Source organism: Blennius ocellaris (genome assembly GCF_963422515.1).
Source record: "Blennius ocellaris genome assembly, chromosome: 11".
Classification (NCBI taxonomy): domain Eukaryota; kingdom Metazoa; phylum Chordata; class Actinopteri; order Blenniiformes; family Blenniidae; genus Blennius; species Blennius ocellaris.
In genome coordinates, this window is record NC_137660.1 from 29,636,266 (window position 1) to 29,658,400 (window position 22,135).

A 22,135-nucleotide genomic window follows, 5' to 3' on the forward strand; every position below is an offset into this window, starting at 1 on the left:
ACATATATTTAACAAAATAAAAAGGTAAACACAGATTATTAAAAAGTACATATATTTAACAAAATAAAAAGGTAAACACAGATTATTAAAAAGTGCATATAACACAGATATTTACCAAAATAAAAAGGTAAACACAGATTATTAAAAAGTGCATATAACCAAATAATTAACAAAATAAAAAGGTAAACACAGATTATTAAAAAGTACATATAAACACAAATATTTAACAAAATAAAAGGTAAACAGATTATTAAAAAAGCGTTTAAAAAAAAACAAACATTCGATACTTGTTGTATTGTATGATATGAAATACTAACCTTAGATAAAATCATACCTCATTTTGGGAAGATTATCTAGAACGTGTGAGCTTTTGGTTCCACTGGTTCTAATGTTGGTTCTGGTTCTGCGGGCGAGTCACGTGTTCAGATGAAACTCCGGGAAAGTTCTTGGTCGACCTCCCGCTGACTGTAACACGAACACTGCGAGCGGCGGCGGCAATCCGGGATGAAACTCCGGGAAAGTTCTTGGTCGACCTCCCGCTGACTGCAACGCGAACACTGGGAGGTCGCGGGTGTTTCTTCTTCCCCCTCCGGAGCTCAGAGCGCTTCTCCAGCGGCGGGATGGAGGCCACCGGGGAGGACGAACCGGAGCCCATCAGGCTGAAGTCCGTCAAAGACAATAAAACCTTCACGGTGCCTCAGAATGACCGGGTAAGACGCGCAGCCCCGTGTGCAGGAGGGCGGGAGCCAGACCTCGTCCAGGAATCTGCTCATTTAATACTAGAATGCACATATGTGATAAAAAACAAAACGTAAAACGCGAGTTCACACAGTTTCACAAAACCAAATAGCCGAATGAAAACATCGGCTCGGATTTGGTTTCATGAAAAGTTCACGTTTAGGAGTAATATTACTTTAAATCCGTCTTCCCCTGCAGTCGAACAGCCACCAGCCGCTAGCAGCGATGCTAGCTAAACAAATATTTTATTAAAAGTTGCATGCAAAGGTCGAATATCTAGTTGAATTTAGAATTGAAACGATGTCGGTAAAAGTGCTATTCACCCGTAATATAGCTGTGATATTACATTTTATTAAAAAAAAAAAAAAATCCTGGACCGTGATGTTCTGCGCCACCAGACTCGGTTCACAATTCTAGTCATTCTTATAAATACTCCTAAATTACGATGAAAAATAATCTCAGAAGATACGGTAAACACTGTTTTCCGTAATTATCCAACCTGATGAAAAATACGGCCGAAGTTTAAATCCGCTGAAATGTCAATGTGATTAGAAAAGTGTGAACTAACAGCTGATCAAGGTGGAATTTCACATTTTAAATATGTGAACGAATCAAAGACGTTGTTTCTGATTCACGTGTCGAATTGAGTGACTTTAGATGAAATTATTCTAAATATTGATGCACAAATCATATGCACGTGTATAATATGGACTTTGTTTTGCTCGGTTTGAATTCGAAACATTTTGCTTCTTGTATAAAAACAAACAAACATGAATTTAAAATGTGTTCAGCTGATTGCAAAACTTGGTTGTTTTGATATTTTCAACTTGAGTCGGTTCAATAAATGTTGATGAAGAAACTGATTCAGGAGAAGATTTGTGGAGGGACGTTCTTCTTCTGTCTTCTTCCTCCCATCACTCGTCCTCCTCCCATCACTCGTCCTCCTCTCACCCGGAGACTCGTCCTCCTCTCACCTGAACTCGTCCTCCGAGTGTCAATCCTCAGATTAGTGGTCTGACGTGAGTCTCTGTCGGCGACTGACCGACCAGGTTGATGGTTTAACTTCAGCTTTCCTCGCCGTCCAGCGGCGGATTAACGACTTTAAACCTTCTTTAGTGTGACGACCAGGAAGAGTCGCTTTCCTACAACGTCACTGGTCTGTGACTGCTGGTTCACACCGCAGTACTGACCGTCTCCTGCAGTACTGACCGTCTCTCCTGCAGTACTGACCGTCTCCAGCAGTACTGACCGTCTCCACAGTACTGACCGTCTCTCCTGCAGTACTGACCGTCTCTCCTGCAGTACTGACCGTCTCCAGCAGTACTGACCGTCTCCACAGTACTGACCGTCTCCAGCAGTACTGACCGTCTCCACAGTACTGACCGTCTCTCCTGCAGTACTGACCGTCTCCTCCTGCAGTACTGACCGTCTCCACAGTACTGACCGTCTCCTCCTGCAGTACTGACCGTCTCTCCACAGTACTGACCGTCTCCACAGTACTGACCGTCTTCTCTAGTAGTACTGACCGTCTCTCCACAGTACTGACCGTCTCCTCCTGCAGTACTGACCGTCTCTCCACAGTACTGACCGTCTCCACAGTACTGACCGTCTTCTCTAGTAGTACTGACCGTCTCTCCACAGTACTGACCGTCTCCACAGTACTGACCGTCTCTCCAGCAGTACTGACCGTCTCTCCAGCAGTACCGACCGTCTCCAGACCTGGACGACGTCCCAGAAGAAGACAGTGTGTCCTCTCTCTCCCTGGTTGTTCCAGGTTTTAAAAAGTGTGTTGCTCCAAGCAGCCAATCAGAACTCAGACCCTATATGATGTCATCGGGGGGTTCAGCCAATCACAATCAAGGTAGGCTCCTCCCCCTTTGACTCCTCCCACAATCAGGCAGCTCTGCTCTGGCACATGGCGCCACGAGAGGAAGTACTTCCTTCCTCTTCCCATAGATGGGCGGAGCCAGTGCAGCTCACACAGACACAGCAGATTCTGGATGTAGCTTCTGGGATCTGATGTTCTAATGGAGGAGAATCAAGGAGGAGCTGGAAACTTTGAATACAAGGAGGAGGAGGAGGAGGTGGTGGAGGAGGACGAGGATGTGGAGGAGGAGGTGGTGGAGGAGGACGAGGATGTGGAGGAGGAGGTGAAGGTGCAGGAGGAGGAGGTGAAGGTGGTGGAGGAGGACGAGGATGTGGAGGAGGAGGTGGTGGAGGAGGACGAGGATGTGGAGGAGGAGGTGAAGGTGCAGGAGGAGGAGGAGGAGGTGGTGGAGGAGGACGAGGATGTGGAGGAGGAGGTGAAGGTGCAGGAGGTGGAGGAGGAGGACGAGACGACTCCCCCTGTCAGTAGTGTGTCCAGCCGTCCTCAGTCAGTCTGTCCTCCGTTGTAGTTTGGAAGTTGTCGCAGCGTCCGGGAGTTCGAGAAGCTGAACCGGATCGGCGAGGGAACGTACGGCATCGTGTGTGAGTGACGGTGGCTCCGCCCCTCCGGGACGCCGGGGCGGCGGAAGTCAACGTCTCCCGTCTCGTCTCGTCCCCGCAGACCGAGCCAGAGACACGGAGTCCGGAGACATCGTGGCCCTGAAGAAGGTCCGGATGGACAAAGAGAAGGACGGTGAGGGACGAGCTGGAGGACGAGCTGGAGGACAAGCTGGAGGACAAGCTGGAGGACAAGCTGGAGGACGAGCCTGACCTGTGTGTGTGTGTGTGTGTGTGTGTGTGTGTGTGTGTGTGTGTGTGTGTGTGTGTGTGTGTGTGTGTGTGTGTGTGTGTGTGTGTGTGTGTGTGTCAGGCGTCCCCATCAGCAGCCTGAGGGAGATCACCCTCCTCCTGCGCCTCCGTCACCCAAACATCGTGGAGCTGAAGCAGGTGGTGGTGGGAAGTCACCTGGAGAGGTACGGCGCCCTCAACGTGTCACTTCCTGCTTCCTCCAGGAAGAGGTCTGACAACTTCCTGTCTCCTGCTTCCCCTCTCCTGCTTCCTGTCTCCTGTGTCCTACTTCCCGTCTCCTGCTTCCCGTCTCCTGTGTCCTACTTCCCGTCTCCTGCTTCCTGTCTCCTGTGTCCTACTTCCCGTCTCCTGCTTCCCGTCTCCTGTGTCCTACTTCCCGTCTCCTGCTTCCCGTCTCCTGTGTCCTACTTCCCGTCTCCTGCTTCCCGTCTCCTACTTCCCGTGTCCTACTTCCCGTCTCCTGTGTCCTACTTCCCGTCTCCTGCTTCCCGTCTCCTGTGTCCTACTTCCCGTCTCCTGCTTCCCGTCTCCTACTTCCCGTGTCCTACTTCCCGTCTCCTGTGTCCTACTTCCCGTCTCCTGCTTCCCGTCTCCTGTGTCCTACTTCCCGTCTCCTGCTTCCCGTCTCCTACTTCCCGTGTCCTACTTCCCGTCTCCTGTGTCCTACTTCCCGTCTCCTGCTTCCTGTCTCCTGTGTCCTACTTCCCCTCTCCTGCTTCCTGTCTCCTGTGTCCTACTTCCTGTCTCCTGTGTCCCGTTTCCCATCTCCTGCTTCCTCTCTCCTGTGTCCTACTTCCTGTCTCCTGTGTCCTACTTCCTGTCTCCTGTGTCCTACTTCCTGTCTCCTGCTTTCCGTTTCCTGCTTCCTGTCTCCTGTCTCCTGCTTCCTGTCCCCTGTCTCCCATCTCCCGCTCCCTGTCTCCCGCTTCCTGTCCCCTGCTCCCTGTCCCCTGTCTCCTGCTCCCTGTCTCCTGTCTCCCGTCTCCTGCTCCCTGTCTCCCGCTTCCTGTCTCCTGCTTCCTGTCCCGTCCCCTGCTCCCTGTCTGTCCCCTGTCCCCTGTCCCAGCCTGTTCCTGGTGATGAGCTACTGTGAGCAGGACCTGGCCAGCCTGCTGGACAACATGGAGACGCCGTTCTCCGAGGCCCAGGTAGGACGAGTGAAGCTCCGCCCCCCCTCCGTCCCGATTGGCCGGTGGAGCTTCAGTGACTGAGTGTCCCCCCCCCCAGGTGAAGTGCATCGTCCTGCAGCTGCTGCGAGGACTGGAGTACCTCCACCACAACTTCATGATCCACAGGTCAGACCCTCGTCTCCCCTCGTCTCCTGGCTGCACCATGTGACCCGCCTTACCCTGTGTGTGTGTGTGTGTGTGTGTGTGTGTGTGTGTGTGTGTGTGTGTGTGTGTGTGTGTGTGTGTGTGTGTGTGTCCCTGGTTGTCCTCAGGGACCTGAAGGTGTCTAATCTCCTGATGACAGACAAAGGCTGTGTGAAGATTGGTGAGTCATCGCTCTACGGCTGTAATCTGATTACACACACACACACACACACACACACACACGTCACCCCAGGGAGCCAGTTAACACAGAGGGGGGGGGGGACGGGACACAAGTAAAAATGGCTTCACTCAACTTAAAATGAATAAATGACTATTTACTACCAAAGTAAAAGAGTCGATGAATAGAAACGGAAAAAGCAAACTAAACAATAAAAGCATGTCAATTTCACACTAAGAGAACCTGAGTGATTCTGTGAAACAATAAAAAACTGTTGCTTCAACCAAAATATACTCCTCGTCCACTAGAGTTCAAATTAGACCAGTAATTGAAAATGGCACACACACACACACACACACACACACACACACACACACACACACACACACACACACACACACACACACACACACACACACACACACACACACACACACACACATTAAAGTGATAAAATAACAGGCCTGGTTAGAAGCTAAAAAGCTAAAAAGTCAGTTTGTTACTCACGAGTCCAGTCGTGGAGAATGAAGGTGGAGAACGAAGGTGGAGAATGAAAGGGGGATGAGGGGGAGAATGAAGGTGGAGAATGAAGGTGGAGAATGAAAGGGGGATGAGGGGGAGAATGAAGGTGGAGAATGAAGGTGGAGAATGAAGGTGGAGAATGAAAGGGGGATGAGGGGGAGAATGAAGGTGGAGAATGAAGGTGGAGAATGAAAGGGGGATGAGGGGGAGAATGAAGGTGGAGAATGAAGGTGGAGAATGAAAGGGGGATGAGGGGGAGAATGAAGGTGGAGAATGAAGGTGGAGAATGAAAGGGGGATGAGGGGGAGAATGAAGGTGGAGAATGAAGGGGGGATGAGGGGGAGAATGAAGGTGGAGAATGAAGGTGGAGAATGAAGGGGGGATGAGGGGGAGAATGAAGGTGGAGAATGAAGGTGGAGAATGAAAGGGGGATGAGGGGGAGAATGAAGGTGGAGAATGAAGGTGGAGAATGAAGGTGGAGAATGAAAGGGGGATGAGGGGGAGAATGAAGGTGGAGAATGAAGGTGGAGAATGAAGGGGGGATGAGGGGGAGAATGAAGGTGGAGAATGAAGGTGGAGAATGAAAGGGGGATGAGGGGGAGAATGAAGGTGGAGAACGAAGGTGGAGAATGAAGGTGGAGAATGAAGGGGGGATGAGGGGGGAAGGGCAGGTGCAGGATGGTTGAACTCCCAACAGGCAAGGCAGCGCAGCAGCACACCATGTGGACGCCACGGCGTCTTAACGTCTCCTCAACGACCTGCAGGTGAGCTGAACACCTCCTGTCTGCCGCCTGATTGGCTGAGAGCTGCAGGTCGTTGACTGCTCAGGTGTGAGCATAGAGCTACGGGCATAGATGGAAGAACAGAAACATAGAGTGCAATTACATGAACAGAAAATTAACTCTTGAGTGGACAAACATTTTACTGTGGGCGACACGTTATTGGCTCCGCCCCCCCCAGGTCGTCATGGAGACGAAACTACTTACAGACCGAAGCTGCAGTTCCCATGTGGCCACCAGAGGGAGCTGCTGCTCGTCTTCACCTGTTTTAACCTCCTCCTTCCTCCTGCAGCCGATTTCGGCCTGGCGAGGATGTACGGGATCCCCCAGCAGCCCATGACCCCCCGCGTGGTCACTCTGTGGTGGGTGTGTGTGTGTGTGTGTGTGTGTGTGTGTGTGTGTGTGTGTGTGTGTGTGTGTGTCCAGTGGACTCAGCCTCCCGGTGTCTCCTGCTCCAGGTACCGAGCTCCAGAGCTCCTCTTCGGGACCAAGAGCCAGACGACTGCCCTGGACATGTGGTACACACACACACACACACACACACACACACACACACACACACACACACACACACTCTAGGTGTCGATCAACAAATGTTTGTTTAAAAAAAAAAATCTTTTTTAAATGTCAGATTATTACATTTTTCCGCTCCAGGAAGTCGTCGCTTCCGTCAAACTGTCAAATCTGAGACGTCTGCAGTGACTGGAACTCTAATAGAGCTTATCATAGGCCACGCCCCCTCACTCCTCCTCTCACCCCTCTCATTCCTCTACCCATCTCTCACCCTCCTCCACCCCTCTCTCACTCCTCCACCCCCTCGCTCCTCCTCCATGCCTCTCACTCCACCACCCATCTCTCACTCCTCCTCCACCCCCTCACTCCTCCTCCACCCATCTCTCACTCCTCCACCCATCTCTCACCCCTCACTCCTCCACCACCCATCTCTCACCCCTCCACCCATCTCTCACCCCTCACTCCTCCACCACCCATCTCTCACCCCTCCACCCATCTCTCACCCCTCACTCCTCCTCCACCCATCTCACCCCTCACTCCTCCACCCATCTCTCACCCCTCTCTCCTCCTCCACCCATCACTCTCTGTCCTCCTCCACCTCTCTCACTCCTCCTCCACCCGTCTCTCAACATGTCCTGGTCCCCCCCCCCAGCTGGGAAACGTGATGTTTAAACAGACCAACCTGGAGCCTCCTGGTTATTGTTGTTGTTGTTGTTGTTGTGGCCCCTGCAGGGCGGTGGGCTGCATCCTGGTTATTGTTGTTGTTGTTGTTGTTGTGGCCCTTGCAGGGCGGTGGGCTGCATCCTGGTTATTGTTGTTGTTGTTGTTGTTGTTGTGGCCCCTGCAGGGCGGTGGGCTGCATCCTGGTTATTGTTGTTGTTGTTGTTGTTGTGGCCCCTGCAGGGCGGTGGGCTGCATCCTGGTTATTGTTGTTGTTGTTGTTGTTGTTGTGGCCCCTGCAGGGCGGTGGGCTGCATCCTGGTTATTGTTGTTGTTGTTGTTGTTGTGGCCCCTGCAGGGCGGTGGGCTGCATCCTGGTTATTGTTGTTGTTGTTGTTGTTGTTGTTGTTGCCCCTGCAGGGCGGTGGGCTGCATCCTGGCGGAGCTCCTGGCCCACAAGCCCCTCCTGCCGGGGACGTCGGAGCTCCAGCAGGTCGACCTGATCGTCCAGCTGCTGGGGACGCCCAACCACAACATCTGGCCGGTGAGGCTCCGCCCCCTGGAGGAACCTCTGCTGCTGGACAGGCCCTGACCCCGTGTGTGTGTGTGTGTGTGTGTGTGTGTGTGTGTGTGTGTGTGTGTGTGTGTGTGTGTGTGTGTGTGTGTGTGCAGGGCTTCTCCCAGCTGCCTCTGATTGGCCGCTTCACGGTAAGGAAGCAGCCCTACAACAACCTGAAGAACAAGTTCAACTGGCTGTCGGACGCCGGACACCGCCTGCTCAACCTGCTGCTGATGTACGACCCTCAGCGCAGGTGAGGTGGTGACGGAGGAGGAAGATGCTCTATGAGGTGGTGCTGGGGCACAGTAGTGAAGTAATCTATTACTATTACTGCGTTCCAGAGCGACGGCTAAAGACAGTCTGGAGAGTTCCTACTTCAAGGAGAAACCTCTACGTGAGTCTCTGACGTCCAACTGTCCAGAGAGACGTCCTGAGTCCTCATGTCTTCTTTACCCTCCTCCACCCTCCTGCTCCACCCTACTCCTCCTCCTCCACCATACTGCTCCACCCTCCTCCACTCCTACCCTACTGCTCCCCCCTCCTCCTCCTCCTCCACCCTACTGCTCTACCCTCCTCCACTCTCCACCTCCACCCTACTGCTCCCCCCTCCTCCTCCTCCTCCACCCTACTGCTCCACCCTCCTCCACTCTCCACCTCTACCCTACTGCTCCCCCCTCCTCCTCCTCCCTACTGCTCTACCCTCCTCCACTCTCCACCTCCACCCTACTGCTCCCCCCTCCTCCTCCTCCCTACTGCTCTACCCTCCTCCACCCTCCACCTCCACCCTACTGCTCCCCCCTCCTCCTCCACCCTACTGCTCCCCCCTCCTCCACTCTCCACCTCCACCCTACTGCTCCCCCCTCCTCCTCCACCTTACTGCTCCACCCTCCTCCACTCTCCACCTCTACCCTACTGCTCCCCCCTCCTCCTCCACCTTACTGCTCCACCCTCCTCCCCCTACTCATCCTCCTGCTCCCCCCTCCTCCTCCACCTTCCCCCTCCCCCCTCCCCTACTCCTCCTCCACCCTACTCCTCCTCCCCACTCCTCCTTCACCTTCCACCCTCCCTCCTACTCCTCCACTCTCCCCCTCCATCCTCCACCTCCTCCACCCTCCACAGCCTGTGAGCCGGAGCTCATGCCAACGTTTCCTCACCATCGTAACAAACGAGTTTGTACTGCGGCCGAGAGCCGAGTGGCGAAGAAGAGCCGAGTGTGAGGCTCCGCCCCCCCCAGAAGGTGAGGCCCCGCCCACCAGCACCGTCATTTCAAACGTCACATTTTAGGCTCCGCCCACCAGCAGCGTCATTTCAAACGTCACGTTTTATTCAGTCGGCTTAAATTAGTAGTGATGTGAGTTACAGGGGAAATAATACTTCAAGTGTAAACAGTGATGGACACACACACACACACACACACACACACACACACACACACACACACACCAGCTTTCAGTCGTTTACAAGTTTTTCTGAAATAAAAGTGCAAAAGGTCAGTTTCGTCTTGTTGTGCGTCGTCACACAGGAAGTGGAGTTCAGCATTAAAAAAAAAGAAAAAGAAAAGTGGACTGATTTGACTTTGATCTCGACACTTTGATCTGGACACTTTTAAAACAACTAAAAATCAATTGTGTCGGTTGTTAAACACTGAGTTGGAAACTTCATACGTTCTACGTCCACGTGTCTCAGGCTGGACGTGGGACAGACACGTCTCTGCTGTGGAGGACGACGGCTATTAAATAACAAAATAAGGAGCTCTGGAACACAAACAAACAAACAAACAAACAAACAAACAAGCAGCCGCATGCCTGGCAGGAGAACCGAACGTCTTTTTGTCTTCAAATCGTCCTTAAGGTGCCGATGGCGGCGTCTCGTCCCTCTGGACACTTCCTGTCGCTAACGGGGGGACGAGGAGGAGGAGGAGGACGAGGAGGAGGAAGATCTACGGTGGCGCTCCACCCACGTCCTCCAGGAGGGTGGAGGAGGAGGGGGGAGGGGCTCTGTCTCAGCCCTCCATCCCAAAGTCCTCTGTGAACTTCTTGACCTTCAGCAGGTCTTCGGTGTTGACGGTGGGACGAGTGGTGGAGAGAGAGCGCAGCATGTCCGACTGCACACACACACACACACACACACACACACACACACACACACACACACACACACACAGGTTATAAACGTCACATTTCCAATGGAACTCATTCAGTTTTGACGACATAAACATTTATTTTCCTCCCTCGTCGACGTTATTGAAAATGATTTTCTCGTTGGGTTTGTTAGAAACGCCCAGACTGTTTGTGATGGTTTATAAATAAAGTTGAGTTGAAGTGACACTCTTGAGTGTGTTTAGTTTTGTCCTTGTTGGCGAACTGAGGCCCTGAAGGGTCGAGGAGGACGAGGAGGACGAGGAGGACGGAGCTCCGTCTCACCATGCAGACGATGGGCTCCAGCAGTTTGTCGCTCGGCACGTCCATCCAGGTCATCTCCACGGCGACGGGGTCGCCGGGGGAACAGGGGGTCAGCAGGTCGTCCACCATCAGCTGGTTGTTGCTCCGGGACGGACCCCGGACCTGGAGGACGGGGGGGGACAGGGAGGACGGGGGGACGAGGCCGCACAGTGTCAAATGTCTGTCCGGAAGGGAGTGTGTGTGTGTGAGAGTGAGAGTGTGTGTGTGTGTGTGTACCTTCTTGAAGTGTGTGTACCTTCATGAAGTGTGTGTGTGTTCACTTTCTTGGTGTGTGTGTGTGTGTGTACCTTCTTGAAGTGTGTGTGTGTGTGTGTACCTTCATGAAGTGTGTGTGTTCACTTTCTTGAAGTGTGTGTGTACCTTCTTGAAGCGTGTGTGTTCACTTTCTTGAAGTGTGTGTGTGTGTGTACCTTCTTGAAGTGTGTGTGTGTACCTTCTTGAAGTGTGTGTGTGCACCTTCTTGAAGTGTGTGTGTGTGTGTACCTTCTTGAAGTGTGTGTGTGCACCTTCTTGAACTGTGTGTGTGTGTACCTTCTTGAAGCGTGTGTGTGTGCACCTTGAAGTGTGTGTGTACCTTCTTGAAGTGTGTGTGTGTGCACCTTCTTGAAGTGTGTGTGTGTACCTTCTTGGTGTGTGTGTGTGTGTGTGTGTGTGTGCACCTTCTTGAAGTGTGTGTGTGTACCTTCTTGAAGTGTGTGTGTGTACCTTCTTGAAGTGTGTGTGTGTGTGTGTGTACCTTCTTGAAGTGTGTGTGTGCACCTTCTTGAAGTGTGTGTGTGTGTGTGTGTGTGTGTACCTTCTTGAAGTGTGTGTGTGTACCTTCTTGAAGTGTGTGGGTGTGTGTGTGTGTGTGTACCTTCTTGAAGTGTGTGGGTGTGTGTACCTTCTTGAAGTGTGTGGGTGTGTGTGTGTGTGTGTACCTTCTTGAAGTGTGTGTGTGTGTACCTTCTTGAAGTGTGTGGCCGACTGCACCTTCCGGACCGGCTGCATCAGAGCGTCCCTCACGATGATGCTGATGTCGGCTCCAGAGTATCCGTCCGTCTTGTGGGCCAGGAGACGCAGGTCCACCTCCGTCAGGCTGTGAGGAGTGTTTCCTAGGTGGAGGCGGAACATCTGGGACCGGGCCGGTTCCTCTGGGAGGGGGATGTAGATCCTCTTCTCAAACCTGGAGGGACAGTGAGGACAGGACAGGACAGAGACCAGGTGAGGACAGGACAGACTAGAGCAGGACTCAGGAGGTCCTGGTGTCTCTATACAACAAGTTAACTTCAGGTCAGTAACTCAGTACAGTAACTTTCCTCCTCAGCAGTAAAGTAGCAGTGAACTAGCAGCGGTGAACTAGCAGCGGTGAACTAGCAGCGGTGAACTAGTAGCGGTGAACTAGCAGCGGTGAACTAGTAGCAGTGAACTAGTAGCGGTGAATTAGCAGCGGTGAACTAGCAGCGGTGAACTAGCAGCGGTGAACTAGTAGCGGTGAACTAGTAGCGGTGAACTAGTTGCGGTGAATTAGCAGCGGTGAACTAGCAGCGGTGAACTAGCAGCGGTGAACTAGCAGCAGTGAACTAGTAGCAGTGAACTAGTAGCGGTGAACTAGTAGCGGTGAACTAGCAGCGGTGAACTAGTAGCAGTGAACTAGTAGCGGTGAATTAGCAGCGGTGAACTAGCAGCGGTGAACTAGCAGCGGTGAACTAGTAGCGGTGAACTAGTAGCGGTGAACTAGTTGCGGTGAATTAGCAGCGGTGAACTAGCAGCGGTGAACTAGCAGCGGTGAACTAGCAGCAGTGAACTAGTAGCAGTGAACTAGTAGCGGTGAACTAGTAGCGGTGAACTAGCAGCGGTGAACTAGCAGCAGTGAACTAGTAGCAGTGAACTAGTAGCGGTGAACTAGTAGCAGTGAACTAGTAGCGGTGAACTAGCAGCGGTGAACTAGCAGCAGTGAACTAGTAGCAGTGAACTAGCAGCGGTGACCTCTGACCTCCTGCGGATGGCGGCGTCCAGCACCCAGGGGATGTTCGTGGCTCCGAGCACCAGGATGCCGTCGTTGTTGTTCCCTACGCCTGCAGAGAGACGTCAGTGTCAGACCCCCTGCTGGGCGGCGTCCAGAGACCCCCACCCTCCCCCCCGCCACCGGCCCCCCTCCCCCGCCTCACCCTGCATCTGCACCAGGAACTCGGTCTTGATGCGCCGCGCCGCCTCGCTCTCGTTCTCGTTCCGGGAGCCGCACAGCGAGTCGACCTCGTCGATGAAGATGATGGAGGGCTTGTGCTGCCGGGCCAGGTCGAACAGGTTCTTCACCAGCCTGGAAACACACAACCTCCGTCACCTGCTGCAGCGCCACTACACCTGCTGGCAGCTAGCTTGGTGCTAACTTTGGAGCTAGCTTGGTGCTAGCGGCGTCTGAAGAGGCCGCTAGCACCGTTTAGTCAAAAGCTTCAAGCTTTCATTGGAGAAACATTTTGTTTACATGTAGCTACATGTTATGATACAAGATGTGGTGATGGAGGAGTGAGAGGGGTGGAGGAGGGGTGAGAGAGGGGTGGAGGAGGGTGTAGGAGGGGTGGATGAGGGTGAGAGAGGTGGAGGAGGGTGTAGCAGGGTGTAGGAGGGTGGAGGAGGAGTGTTAGAGGGTGTAGGAGGAGTGTTAGAGGGTGAGGAGGAGTGTTAGAGGGTGTAGGAGGAGTGTTAGAGGGTGTAGGAGGAGTGTTAGAGGGTGTAGGAGGGTGTAGGAGGAGTGTTAGAGGGTGTAGGAGGGTGTAGGAGGAGTGTTAGAGGGTGTAGGAGGGGTGAGGAGGAGTGTTAGAGGGTGTAGGAGGAGTGTAGGAGGGTGTAGGAGGAGTGTTAGAGGGTGAAGGAGGAGTGTTAGAGGGTGTAGGAGGGTGTAGGAGGAGTGTTAGAGGGTGTAGGAGGAGTGTAGGAGGGTGTAGGAGGGTGTAGGAGGGGTGAGGAGGAGTGTTAGAGGGTGTAGGAGGAGTGTTAGAGGGTGTAGGAGGGTGTAGGAGGAGTGTTAGAGGGTGTAGGAGGAGTGTAGGAGGGTGTAGGAGGAGTGTTAGAGGGTGTAGGAGGAGTGTTAGAGGGTGTAGGAGGGTGTAGGAGGAGTGTTAGAGGGTGTAGGAGGGGTGAGGAGGAGTGTTAGAGGGTGTAGGAGGAGTGTTAGAGGGTGTAGGAGGGTGTAGGAGGAGTGTTAGAGGGTGTAGGAGGAGTGTTAGAGGGTGAAGGAGGAGTGTTAGAGGGTGTAGGAGGGTGTAGGAGGAGTGTTAGAGGGTGTAGGAGGGGTGAGGAGGAGTGTTAGAGGGTGTAGGAGGAGTGTTAGAGGGTGTTAGAGGGTGTAGGAGGAGTGTTAGAGGGTGTAGGAGGGTGTAGGAGGAGTGTTAGAGGGTGTAGGAGGAGTGTTAGAGGGTGTAGGAGGAGTGTTAGAGGCTGTAGGAGGAGTGTTAGAGGGTGTAGGAGGAGTGTTAGAGGGTGTAGGAGGGTGTAGGAGGAGTGTTAGAGGGTGTAGGAGGGTGTAGGAGGAGTGTTAGAGGGTGTAGGAGGGTGTAGGAGGAGTGTTAGAGGGTGTAGGAGGGTGTAGGAGGAGTGTTAGAGGGTGTAGGAGGAGTGTTAGTGGGTGTAGGAGGGTGTAGGAGGAGTGTTAGAGGGTGTAGGAGGGTGTAGGAGGAGTGTTAGAGGGTGTAGGAGGAGTGTTAGAGGGTGTAGGAGGGTGTAGGAGGAGTGTTAGAGGGTGTAGGAGGAGTGTAGGAGGGTGTAGGAGGAGTGTTGGGGGGTGTAGGAGGGTGTAGGAGGGTGTAGGAGTGTTAGAGGGTGATGAGGAGTGTTGGGGGGTGTAGGAGGGTGTAGGAGTGTTAGAGGGTGAGGAGGAGTGTTAGAGGGTGTAGGAGGGTGTAGGAGGAGTGTAGGAGGGTGTAGGAGGGTGCAGCGCTCCCTACTTCTCACTCTCTCCCAGCCACTTGGACATGAGGTCGGAGGAGGAGACGGAGAAGAAGGTGGAGTTGTTGGCCTCGGTGGCCACGGCCTTGGCCAGGTAGGACTTGCCCGTCCCCGGGGGGCCGAACAGCAGGATGCCTCTCCAGGGGGTCCGCTTGCCTGCAGGACACACATGTTCACTGCTGCACATCTGGAGGGAAACCAGCTGTTAATGACAGACCATCAACACACTGAAACACATGACGGAGGAGTTTAGTCTCCACCTTCACCTCCTCCACCTTCACCTCCTCCTCCTCCTTCACCTCCTCCTCCTTCACCTCCATCTCTTCCTCCTCCTCCATCTTCACCTTCTCCTTCATCTCCTCCTCCTCCTCCTCCACCTTCACCTCCTCCTCCTACTCCATCTTCACCTCCATCTCTTCCTCCTCCTCCATCTCCACCTCCTCCTCCATCTTCACCTCCACCTCCATCTTCACCTCCATCTCTTCCTCCTCCCCCCTCTTCACCTTCTCCTTCATCTCCTCCTCCACCTTCACCTCCTCCTCCACCTCCATCTTCACCTCCTTCATCTTCACCTCCTCCTCCACCTTCACCTCCTCCTCCTCCACCTCCACCTTCACCTCCTTCATCTCCACCTCCTCCTCCATCTTCACCTCCACCTCCATCTTCACCTCCTCCTCCATCTTCACCTCCTCCTGGTCTAGTTGATTCTCCTCCATTAGAATATTGATCCTAGGAGCTACATCCACAATCTGCTGTGTCTGTGTGAGCTGGACTGGCTCCGCCCATCTCTGGGAAGAGGAGGAAGTACTTCCTCTCGTGGCGCCATGTGCCAGAGCAGAGCTGGCTGATAGTTTGAGGAGTCAAAGGGGGAGGATCCTCCCTTGATTGTGGGAGGAGTCAAAGGGGGCGGAGCCTGCCAGTTCTGCTGGATAACTTTTAGAAAGTGGATGTTATTGATGAAGGTTCTGCGGTTCTACTACTGCAGAAACACTGAAAATGAAGTGTTTCCCCCCCGCGGGGCAACGAGACGATGTTTTGGCTTTTCACTTGAGAAGGTGGTGTAAAAAGGACCCCGAGGTGTCCTGGGACCCACCGGTGAACAGGTGGGGGAACTTGATGGGCAGGATGACGGCCTCCTTCAGAGCCTCCTTGGCGCCCTCCAGGCCGGCCACGTCGCTCCACCTCACGTTGGGCTTCTCCATCACGATGGCACCTGCAGGCGGAAGAGAGCATCCAGGTGAGGAGGCGTGGAGCCCCGCCCACAACCCCCACCCACAAGCCCCGCCCCCCAATCAGCACGTCGGACAGAAAACGCCTCAAACACTTCAAGTTCTCTGCTTTGAAAAGTGGCTCCGGCCTCAGAACCAGCAGGAGGAGGAGGAGGAGGAGGAGGAGGAGGAGGAGGAGGAGCTCCGCCACACTGCCCCCTTCAGGCCGGACGGAGGAACTACAGAAACACGAGACTCACCCATCAGCTGCTCCTGCAGCTTCTTCTTCTCCGGGTTTTCTCCTTCACTGTCGCTGTCGCTCCTGCACACACACACACACACACACACACACACACACACACACACACACACACACACACACACACACACACACACACACACACACACACACACACACACACACACACACACACACACACACACACACCAGTGTTGCTACGTAGGCTAGCAAGCGAGCTACAAATGATTTTTTTACTCTGGATCTTCATGTTTTTATGTAAATTGTAGCAATAGCAACCTCACACTGCTCCCTATTTATTTATTATTTATATATGTGTGTGTATATATATATATATATATATATACATATGTGTATAATATCTGATACTTGCGATGTTGCACTTCTGGTTTGATGCTAAACTGCATTTCGTTGCGTTTGTAACGACAATAAAGTTTAATCTAATCTTTAGCACAAGAGGGAGACCTCGCCAAGATGGCGGCGCCGTGACGCCTCTAGTGTTTTATATCTGTGTGTGAGAGTGAGAGTGAGAGTGAGAGTGAGAGTGAGAGTGAGAGTGAGAGTGAGAGTGAGAGTGAGAGTGAGAGTGAGAGTGAGTGTGAGTGTGAGTGTGAGTGTGAGTGTGAGTGTGAGTGTGAGTGTGAGTGTGAGTGTGAGTGTGAGTGTGAGAGTGAGAGTGAGAGTGAGAGTGAGAGTGAGAGTGAGAGTGTGAGTGTGAGTGTGAGTGTGAGTGTGAGTGTGAGTGTGAGTGTGAGTGTGAGTGTGAGTGTGAGTGTGAGAGTGAGAGTGAGAGTGAGTGTGAGTGTGAGTGTGAGTGTGAGTGTGAGTGTGAGTGTGAGAGTGAGAGTGAGAGTGAGAGTGAGAGTGAGAGTGTGTGTGTGTGTGTGTGTGTGTGAGTGTGTGTGTGAGCAGCGCCTCACTTGTCGTTGCTCTGCGCCTCCTTCACAGGCTTCTTGCCCGTCTTGTCCTTGTTCTTCAGGTAGTCCTTCAGCTTCTCGGCCCGGTCCAGGTACTGCATGCACTTGGCCCGGATGCTCTCCTTGGCCTTGTCGCTGTGCGCCTCGTCTGGAGGGAGACCATGCCTCACTTAGTCAAGATCAACATCCTGCTGTGACTCACCGGACCGACGGTGGAAGAAAACTCAAATGATCACATTTCACTTTATTTTCTAAAAACAACCTTTGCTCTCACAGCCACAGTGTGTCGCAGAGTAATCATGTATAAATACTCTTCACCACTAGAGGACAGTGTGTTGCAGAGTAATCCTGTATAAATACTCTTCACCACTAGAGGGCAGCACAGAACTTTGCCGGTGAAATGTAAAGTGACAGACGTCAGTGTGGTTCATCTCCACCTCCTGCTACCATCTTGTATCAAAGTACTGTTGAGAACCCACATGGAAACAACCTATAGAAACATATAGGTTCTAATATATGTGACATATATAAAGTTGGCCGTTTTCCTATATTATATGTACATAAATGCACATATATGTACACATATACGTGCATACAGGCACCTATATAGGTATATATGCACGTATATATGTGTGCTTATATGTACCTATATGTTCTTCTTGCATAATTGTTTTTTAGCTAGTTCTTAGTTATCGCCTTGATAATGTATGACCGTTGCCAAAGTGAGATATATATCTATATATGTGGAAATAAAGAAGCAGTACAGGAGACTATATGGCCTGTATATTCACATATATGCACCTCAATTTTGCCTATATGTGGCATATATGTGCATATAAACTGCTTATAGGTTTCATATATGTGCATATATCCTCGTATAGGTTCTTATATATAGGAAAAGTGATGAGAAAGACTTTCTATAGTTAATAGAGACTCCAGTGTTTTACAAAGACAAAAGTGTTCCTCGGCTCATAAAGGTAGAAAACCAGTGTTGTAGGCGAGGCTCACATTTGATGGCGTGCAGGAAGTACTCCACGGCGTGCTGGTACAGGCGCAGAGCCTCGTCATAGTTCTTGGCCTTGTCCTCCTCCGTGGCTTTGGTGACCAGATCGATCGCTTTCTGCAGGAAAGCATGAAAACACTGTGACACGACGTTTCCACGTCTCACCAGACACTTTCCCTTCATCGGGATCGATTCATTTCATTATTAGATATATGATTTATTCTTTCACTGCTATTGTTTTTTGTTCAGTTTGTTTGAAATCTGATTAAAATAAATAAATGCAGGGCAGTTTTTGATGCATTTCTTTTTATTTATTTTATCTTTGTATTTTGGATTTCTTACATTTTTTTTTGGACAATTTATTGTACTATTGTTTTAGTTTTTTCTTTGTTTTGTCTGAGAGAACCGACATCGTAACGTCATATTCATGTTTTTTTTGCAATGTGCTGCATGAAAAAGTCAGAATTTATAGGAATCCGACAGATTGTCTCAGATGAAACCCGTCAGGTCACAGAACGTAAAGTAAACAACAAATAGAACCTTTCAGATTCTTATGAAAACATCTCTGACATCAGAACAGTTTTCTCACAAAGCATAAAAACTCTTATTCTGTTGGTTTTTATTTCAGAACAAAAGGCGGAGATGATCCGAGGAAATATCTGGAACACAAACAACATCTCAGGATGTGATCTTTAAAGTATATATAGTGTAAATCACTGCGGTTTGTCTGACTTCAGGGTGGAGATCAGGGGTGGAGTTCAATCTCCAGAGGGGAGATCAGAGGTGGAGATCAGCCTCCAGGGTGGAGAACAGCCTCCGGAGTGGATATCAGCTTCCAGGGTGGAGATCAGGGGTGGAGATCAGCCTCCTGGGTGGAGATCAGGGTTGGAGATCAACCTCCAGGGTGGAGATCAGCCTCCAGGGTGGGGATCAGCCGCCAGAGTGGAGATCAGGGGTGGAGATCAGCCTCCAGAGTGGAGCTCAGCCTCCAGAGCGGAGATCAGGGGTGGAGCTCAATCTCCAGAGTGGAGATCAGCCTCCAGGGTGGAGATCAGTGGTGGAGAACAGCCTCCAGAGTGGAGATCAGCTTCCAGGGTGGAGATCAGCCTCCAGGGTGGAGATTAGGGTTGGAGATCAGCCTCCAGAGTGGAGCTCAGCCTCCAGGGTGGAGATCAGGGGTGGAGATCAGCCTCCAGGGTGGAGATCAACCTCCAGTATGGAGATCAGCCTCCAGGGTGGAGATCAGGGGTGGAGATCAGCTGCAGCCAGGGTTTCAGTGGGAATAAATAAATAAAGCCACACGTGTTTCTCAGCCCAGGAAACACGGGAGCCTGAACTTTTCCTCCTGGAAGCTGCACGTTGACCAAAACACCAGAAACGAGTCGTTTCTGCTGAAAACGACTCAAAAAGCGCTCGATGTTATGAGGAGCGATGCTAACGGGCCGGGCTAACAGCTAACAGCTAACAGGCCCGGCTAACGGCGACACGTCCCGTCAGAAACAGCCTCTAATTCCCCCAGCAGCGGCTCTTATCACCACAATAATCTTCCACCGCGCGGGATTGGGATTTCACCACCTTCTGTTCAATAAACGACACTTTAACCGCGCCGAACGCTCAATTCACCGCAAACTCCGTTAGCATTAGTCGTTCGATTCACACTGACTTCGCGTTAGCATTTAGCTTCAGCTAACCTTCACTCCGACGGCAGAAACGACTAAAATGCTTCTAAATAAACTCACTGCTGTTGCAACTGTGTCAAATAAATGCGATGAAACTCTGCCAACTATCCGGGAGGTTAAATACTTCGTCCCATGAAGGAAAACATTAAAACGGTTGGTTTATCTTCGGGGTGCGAGCATCGTTGTTTTGATTGGGAATCAGCAAGTTAATGCTCGTAAAAATGACAAAGTAGCACCCGGTATGGTATTTTAAAAGAGTTTAAGTATACTCCATTCATGACATTGAGTGTTTCGTGTGTTATTCACGGACATACAGTTGATTTACTTGCATCTCTTTGACCTGACAGGTGTAACACAGAGTTCTGCACTCGTAGAATTGCGTCCCTCCGCGGGAGCGCGCACACAGTTTGAACCCCAAGACGGATGCTGTAGGTTTGGACTTTTATTTAGACATTATCCCTCAGGGGGGCACAGAATAGTTTATTTATTTTTAATTAAAGCCTTTCCAAGGTTTGACGGCTATTTGAGAAAAAAAGGATGGAATTGGGATGAAGTCGTGTCGAAATTTTTTGCACTGCTCTGTTATTTTATTTTATTTGTATATTTCATTTTATTCTATTTTTTGTGTATATACTTACTTATTTATGTATGTCGGCTCCAGGGTAGACGGCAAAATAAGAATTTAATTCACTGTGAAACCTGGCTTTTACTGGTGATATGACAATAAAACACCTTGAACCTTGAAATGGATGAATAATGTGCTATTCCAGATCCATTATGAATATTTTCTAATTAATGTTGAATTGTTTTGCGCATAGCTTCTTACTTAAACTTACTTGATGGACGTCTGAGTTCTGACTTTTTCAGTAAAAAATCAGTAGAGCAGCCGTGATATATTTTCAGAAATGATATATGTTTTTATACAGGTTATTTAAATTGTTTATATATGTGTACGTGCACGTGGGTAAACAGTAGTATAGACAGTCAAATAATTTTTTTTTGTATGCATCTGTATTTTGTATGTTTTTGATAGTAGTAATGAAAACGACGGTTGAGTGCTGAATTGATAAAATTGACTTTTAGATTAAAAAATAACCATATTTGTTATTCAAAAGTGAAAAACAAATGAATTAGAATGACTCTACACGCTTGTGGCGTGCGCGCCCCCGCCCCCCCTCTCAGCTCGTTGCGTGCACGCTCCCGCCTCCCCGCGGAGCAGTGCTAGCGCTAGCCCCGTTAGCGGCTAACGGTACCTGTAATGTTGACGTTGCCATTTCATCTCAGTCGTCGTCTGCCGTCTTCCAGAGTCGGTCCGCGGTCAGCAGCTGGAGCGGTTAGCGGCGCGCGGAGCAGAGGAGCCGGTTCGAGCCCGACATGACCAGAAAGAAACACAACGACGCTGCAGAGACATCCGAATTATCCCTCCTTTCTCCTTTCCTAGCTACCTTTCCTTAACCCCTTTGGATGACGTCACGTGGTTAAAGGAACTGTGTTTAGAAGGCTCCGTAAAGGCGATGACGCTGTTGTGACCGCCGCGCCGCACTTTCACTCGGTGACGTAATAATAATGTGACGGCGGCGCATGTTAGTGACGTCATCCGTGGTGGTGGTGAAACTACAAATAGCCGAAAACGGACTACAAAACCGAATTTTTTTGGACTTTCCCCTTCTAACCACGAATATAATGTCAAATATGACAAGATTTGAATGTAGATCAAAGGAAAAGAGGAACTAAAGGTGAATAAAGAACCAATAAAACACTTAAACTGGACTTTACTGTGTTGGTTCTACAACCTTTCCTTTAGGAGACAGGAGGGACTGTTAGGAGTTAGGATGGACTGTTAGGAGACAGGAGGGGCTATTAGGATGTACCCTGCGGCTAACCGAAAGCTAATGCTGACACAGCACTTCCGGTCCTTACAGAAACTTGCTCTGCTAAAAAATAAAAAAAACATTAAAATGTTAAATTAAATCCCTTTAGTCTTGATTCGAATATAAAAATAGCACACGCATCAATAAATATGTTTTAAATGGATAAACCGGATGTGAAGGTAAAACTGGAGCTCGACATTAAAACGGTCGTCTCCATCTAGCGGCCAAACTGAGGTACTGCAACAATAAAAGTGCTCAACGTGACGAGAGGAAATTCCCCTGTGGTATGAATAAAGTCTTAATAATAATATTAATGGGGAAATAACGTGAAACGACGTCATTTCTCTTCAGGACAATTTGATGATTTTTGCAGCCGAAGCTCCTCCTGCTTTTGTTCCTCATCTCTAGTTAATTAATCAGGAAAAGCAGTTCCTCTTCCTGAAAAGAGAACTTAATGTTGTATTTGTCAGAAAGTCTTCCCGAAATCAATGATCTAAAAAATAAAATCACATCTCAGTTTTGAACTAAAGCCTCGACGAGTCACTTCGTATTTAATTTCAAACACGTCGCCGGGTGTAGTTGGTAAGTTTTTATTGGTATGTATTTACATAAGACGACTACAGAGCAGTGATACAGAGTACACAGAGTACACAGAGTACACACTGTACACACTGTGTACTGTGAACAACACTTTGCATAAGACGGGTTTGATTGTGTCGGACGCAGCTGCACTCTGGACCTTTGGTTCCTTCTTCCTCTCAAGTGTCGCTTTGCATAGACGAGAAGAAAAACGTGGGGGTTAAAGGGTACATTC

The 22,135-nt window shown here is 50.6% G+C and overlaps 2 protein-coding genes across 2 annotated transcripts; one reads left to right on the forward strand and one right to left on the reverse strand.

The window, feature by feature from the left end:
- The first annotated feature begins 556 nt into the window (after positions 1–556).
- cdk10 (cyclin dependent kinase 10) lies at positions 557–9,980 on the forward strand. Its single transcript, XM_080504310.1, has 14 exons — positions 557–710; positions 3,135–3,207; positions 3,287–3,358; positions 3,536–3,638; positions 4,541–4,622; positions 4,702–4,769; positions 4,916–4,968; positions 6,559–6,628; positions 6,725–6,784; positions 7,860–7,983; positions 8,112–8,251; positions 8,340–8,392; positions 9,118–9,235; positions 9,850–9,980. Exons 1-13 carry the CDS (start codon positions 621–623, stop codon positions 9,213–9,215), a joined length of 1,086 nt encoding a protein of 361 aa, XP_080360436.1. The 5' UTR covers positions 557–620; the 3' UTR covers positions 9,216–9,235; positions 9,850–9,980.
- Positions 9,302–20,957, reverse strand: vps4a (vacuolar protein sorting 4 homolog A). The gene is made up of 11 exons (XM_080504309.1): positions 20,704–20,957; positions 17,777–17,888; positions 16,772–16,916; positions 15,853–15,914; positions 15,478–15,597; positions 14,384–14,540; positions 12,611–12,759; positions 12,436–12,517; positions 11,406–11,625; positions 10,422–10,562; positions 9,302–10,102 (listed from the first exon to the last, which is right to left on the reverse strand). Exons 1-11 carry the CDS (start codon positions 20,722–20,724, stop codon positions 10,001–10,003), a joined length of 1,311 nt encoding a protein of 436 aa, XP_080360435.1. The 5' UTR covers positions 20,725–20,957; the 3' UTR covers positions 9,302–10,000.
- Positions 20,958–22,135: the final 1,178 nt, after the last annotated feature.

Coding starts and splice junctions, on each gene's coding strand:
- vps4a (XM_080504309.1), bottom strand. CDS start 20,724: ATGGCAACGTCAACATTACAG. Junction 12,760..14,383: donor TGGCTGGGAGAGAGTGAGAA/GTAGGGAGCGCT, acceptor GTGTGTTTCCAG/GCTGGTGAAGAACCTGTTCG. Junction 10,563..11,405: donor CGGCCACACACTTCAAGAAG/GTACACACACAC, acceptor CCCGTCCTCCAG/GTCCGGGGTCCGTCCCGGAG.
- cdk10 (XM_080504310.1), top strand. CDS start 621: ATGGAGGCCACCGGGGAGGACGAACCGGAGCCCATCAGGCTGAAGTCC. Junction 3,639..4,540: donor GTGGGAAGTCACCTGGAGAG/GTACGGCGCCCT, acceptor CCCCTGTCCCAG/CCTGTTCCTGGTGATGAGCT. Junction 4,770..4,915: donor CACAACTTCATGATCCACAG/GTCAGACCCTCG, acceptor GGTTGTCCTCAG/GGACCTGAAGGTGTCTAATC.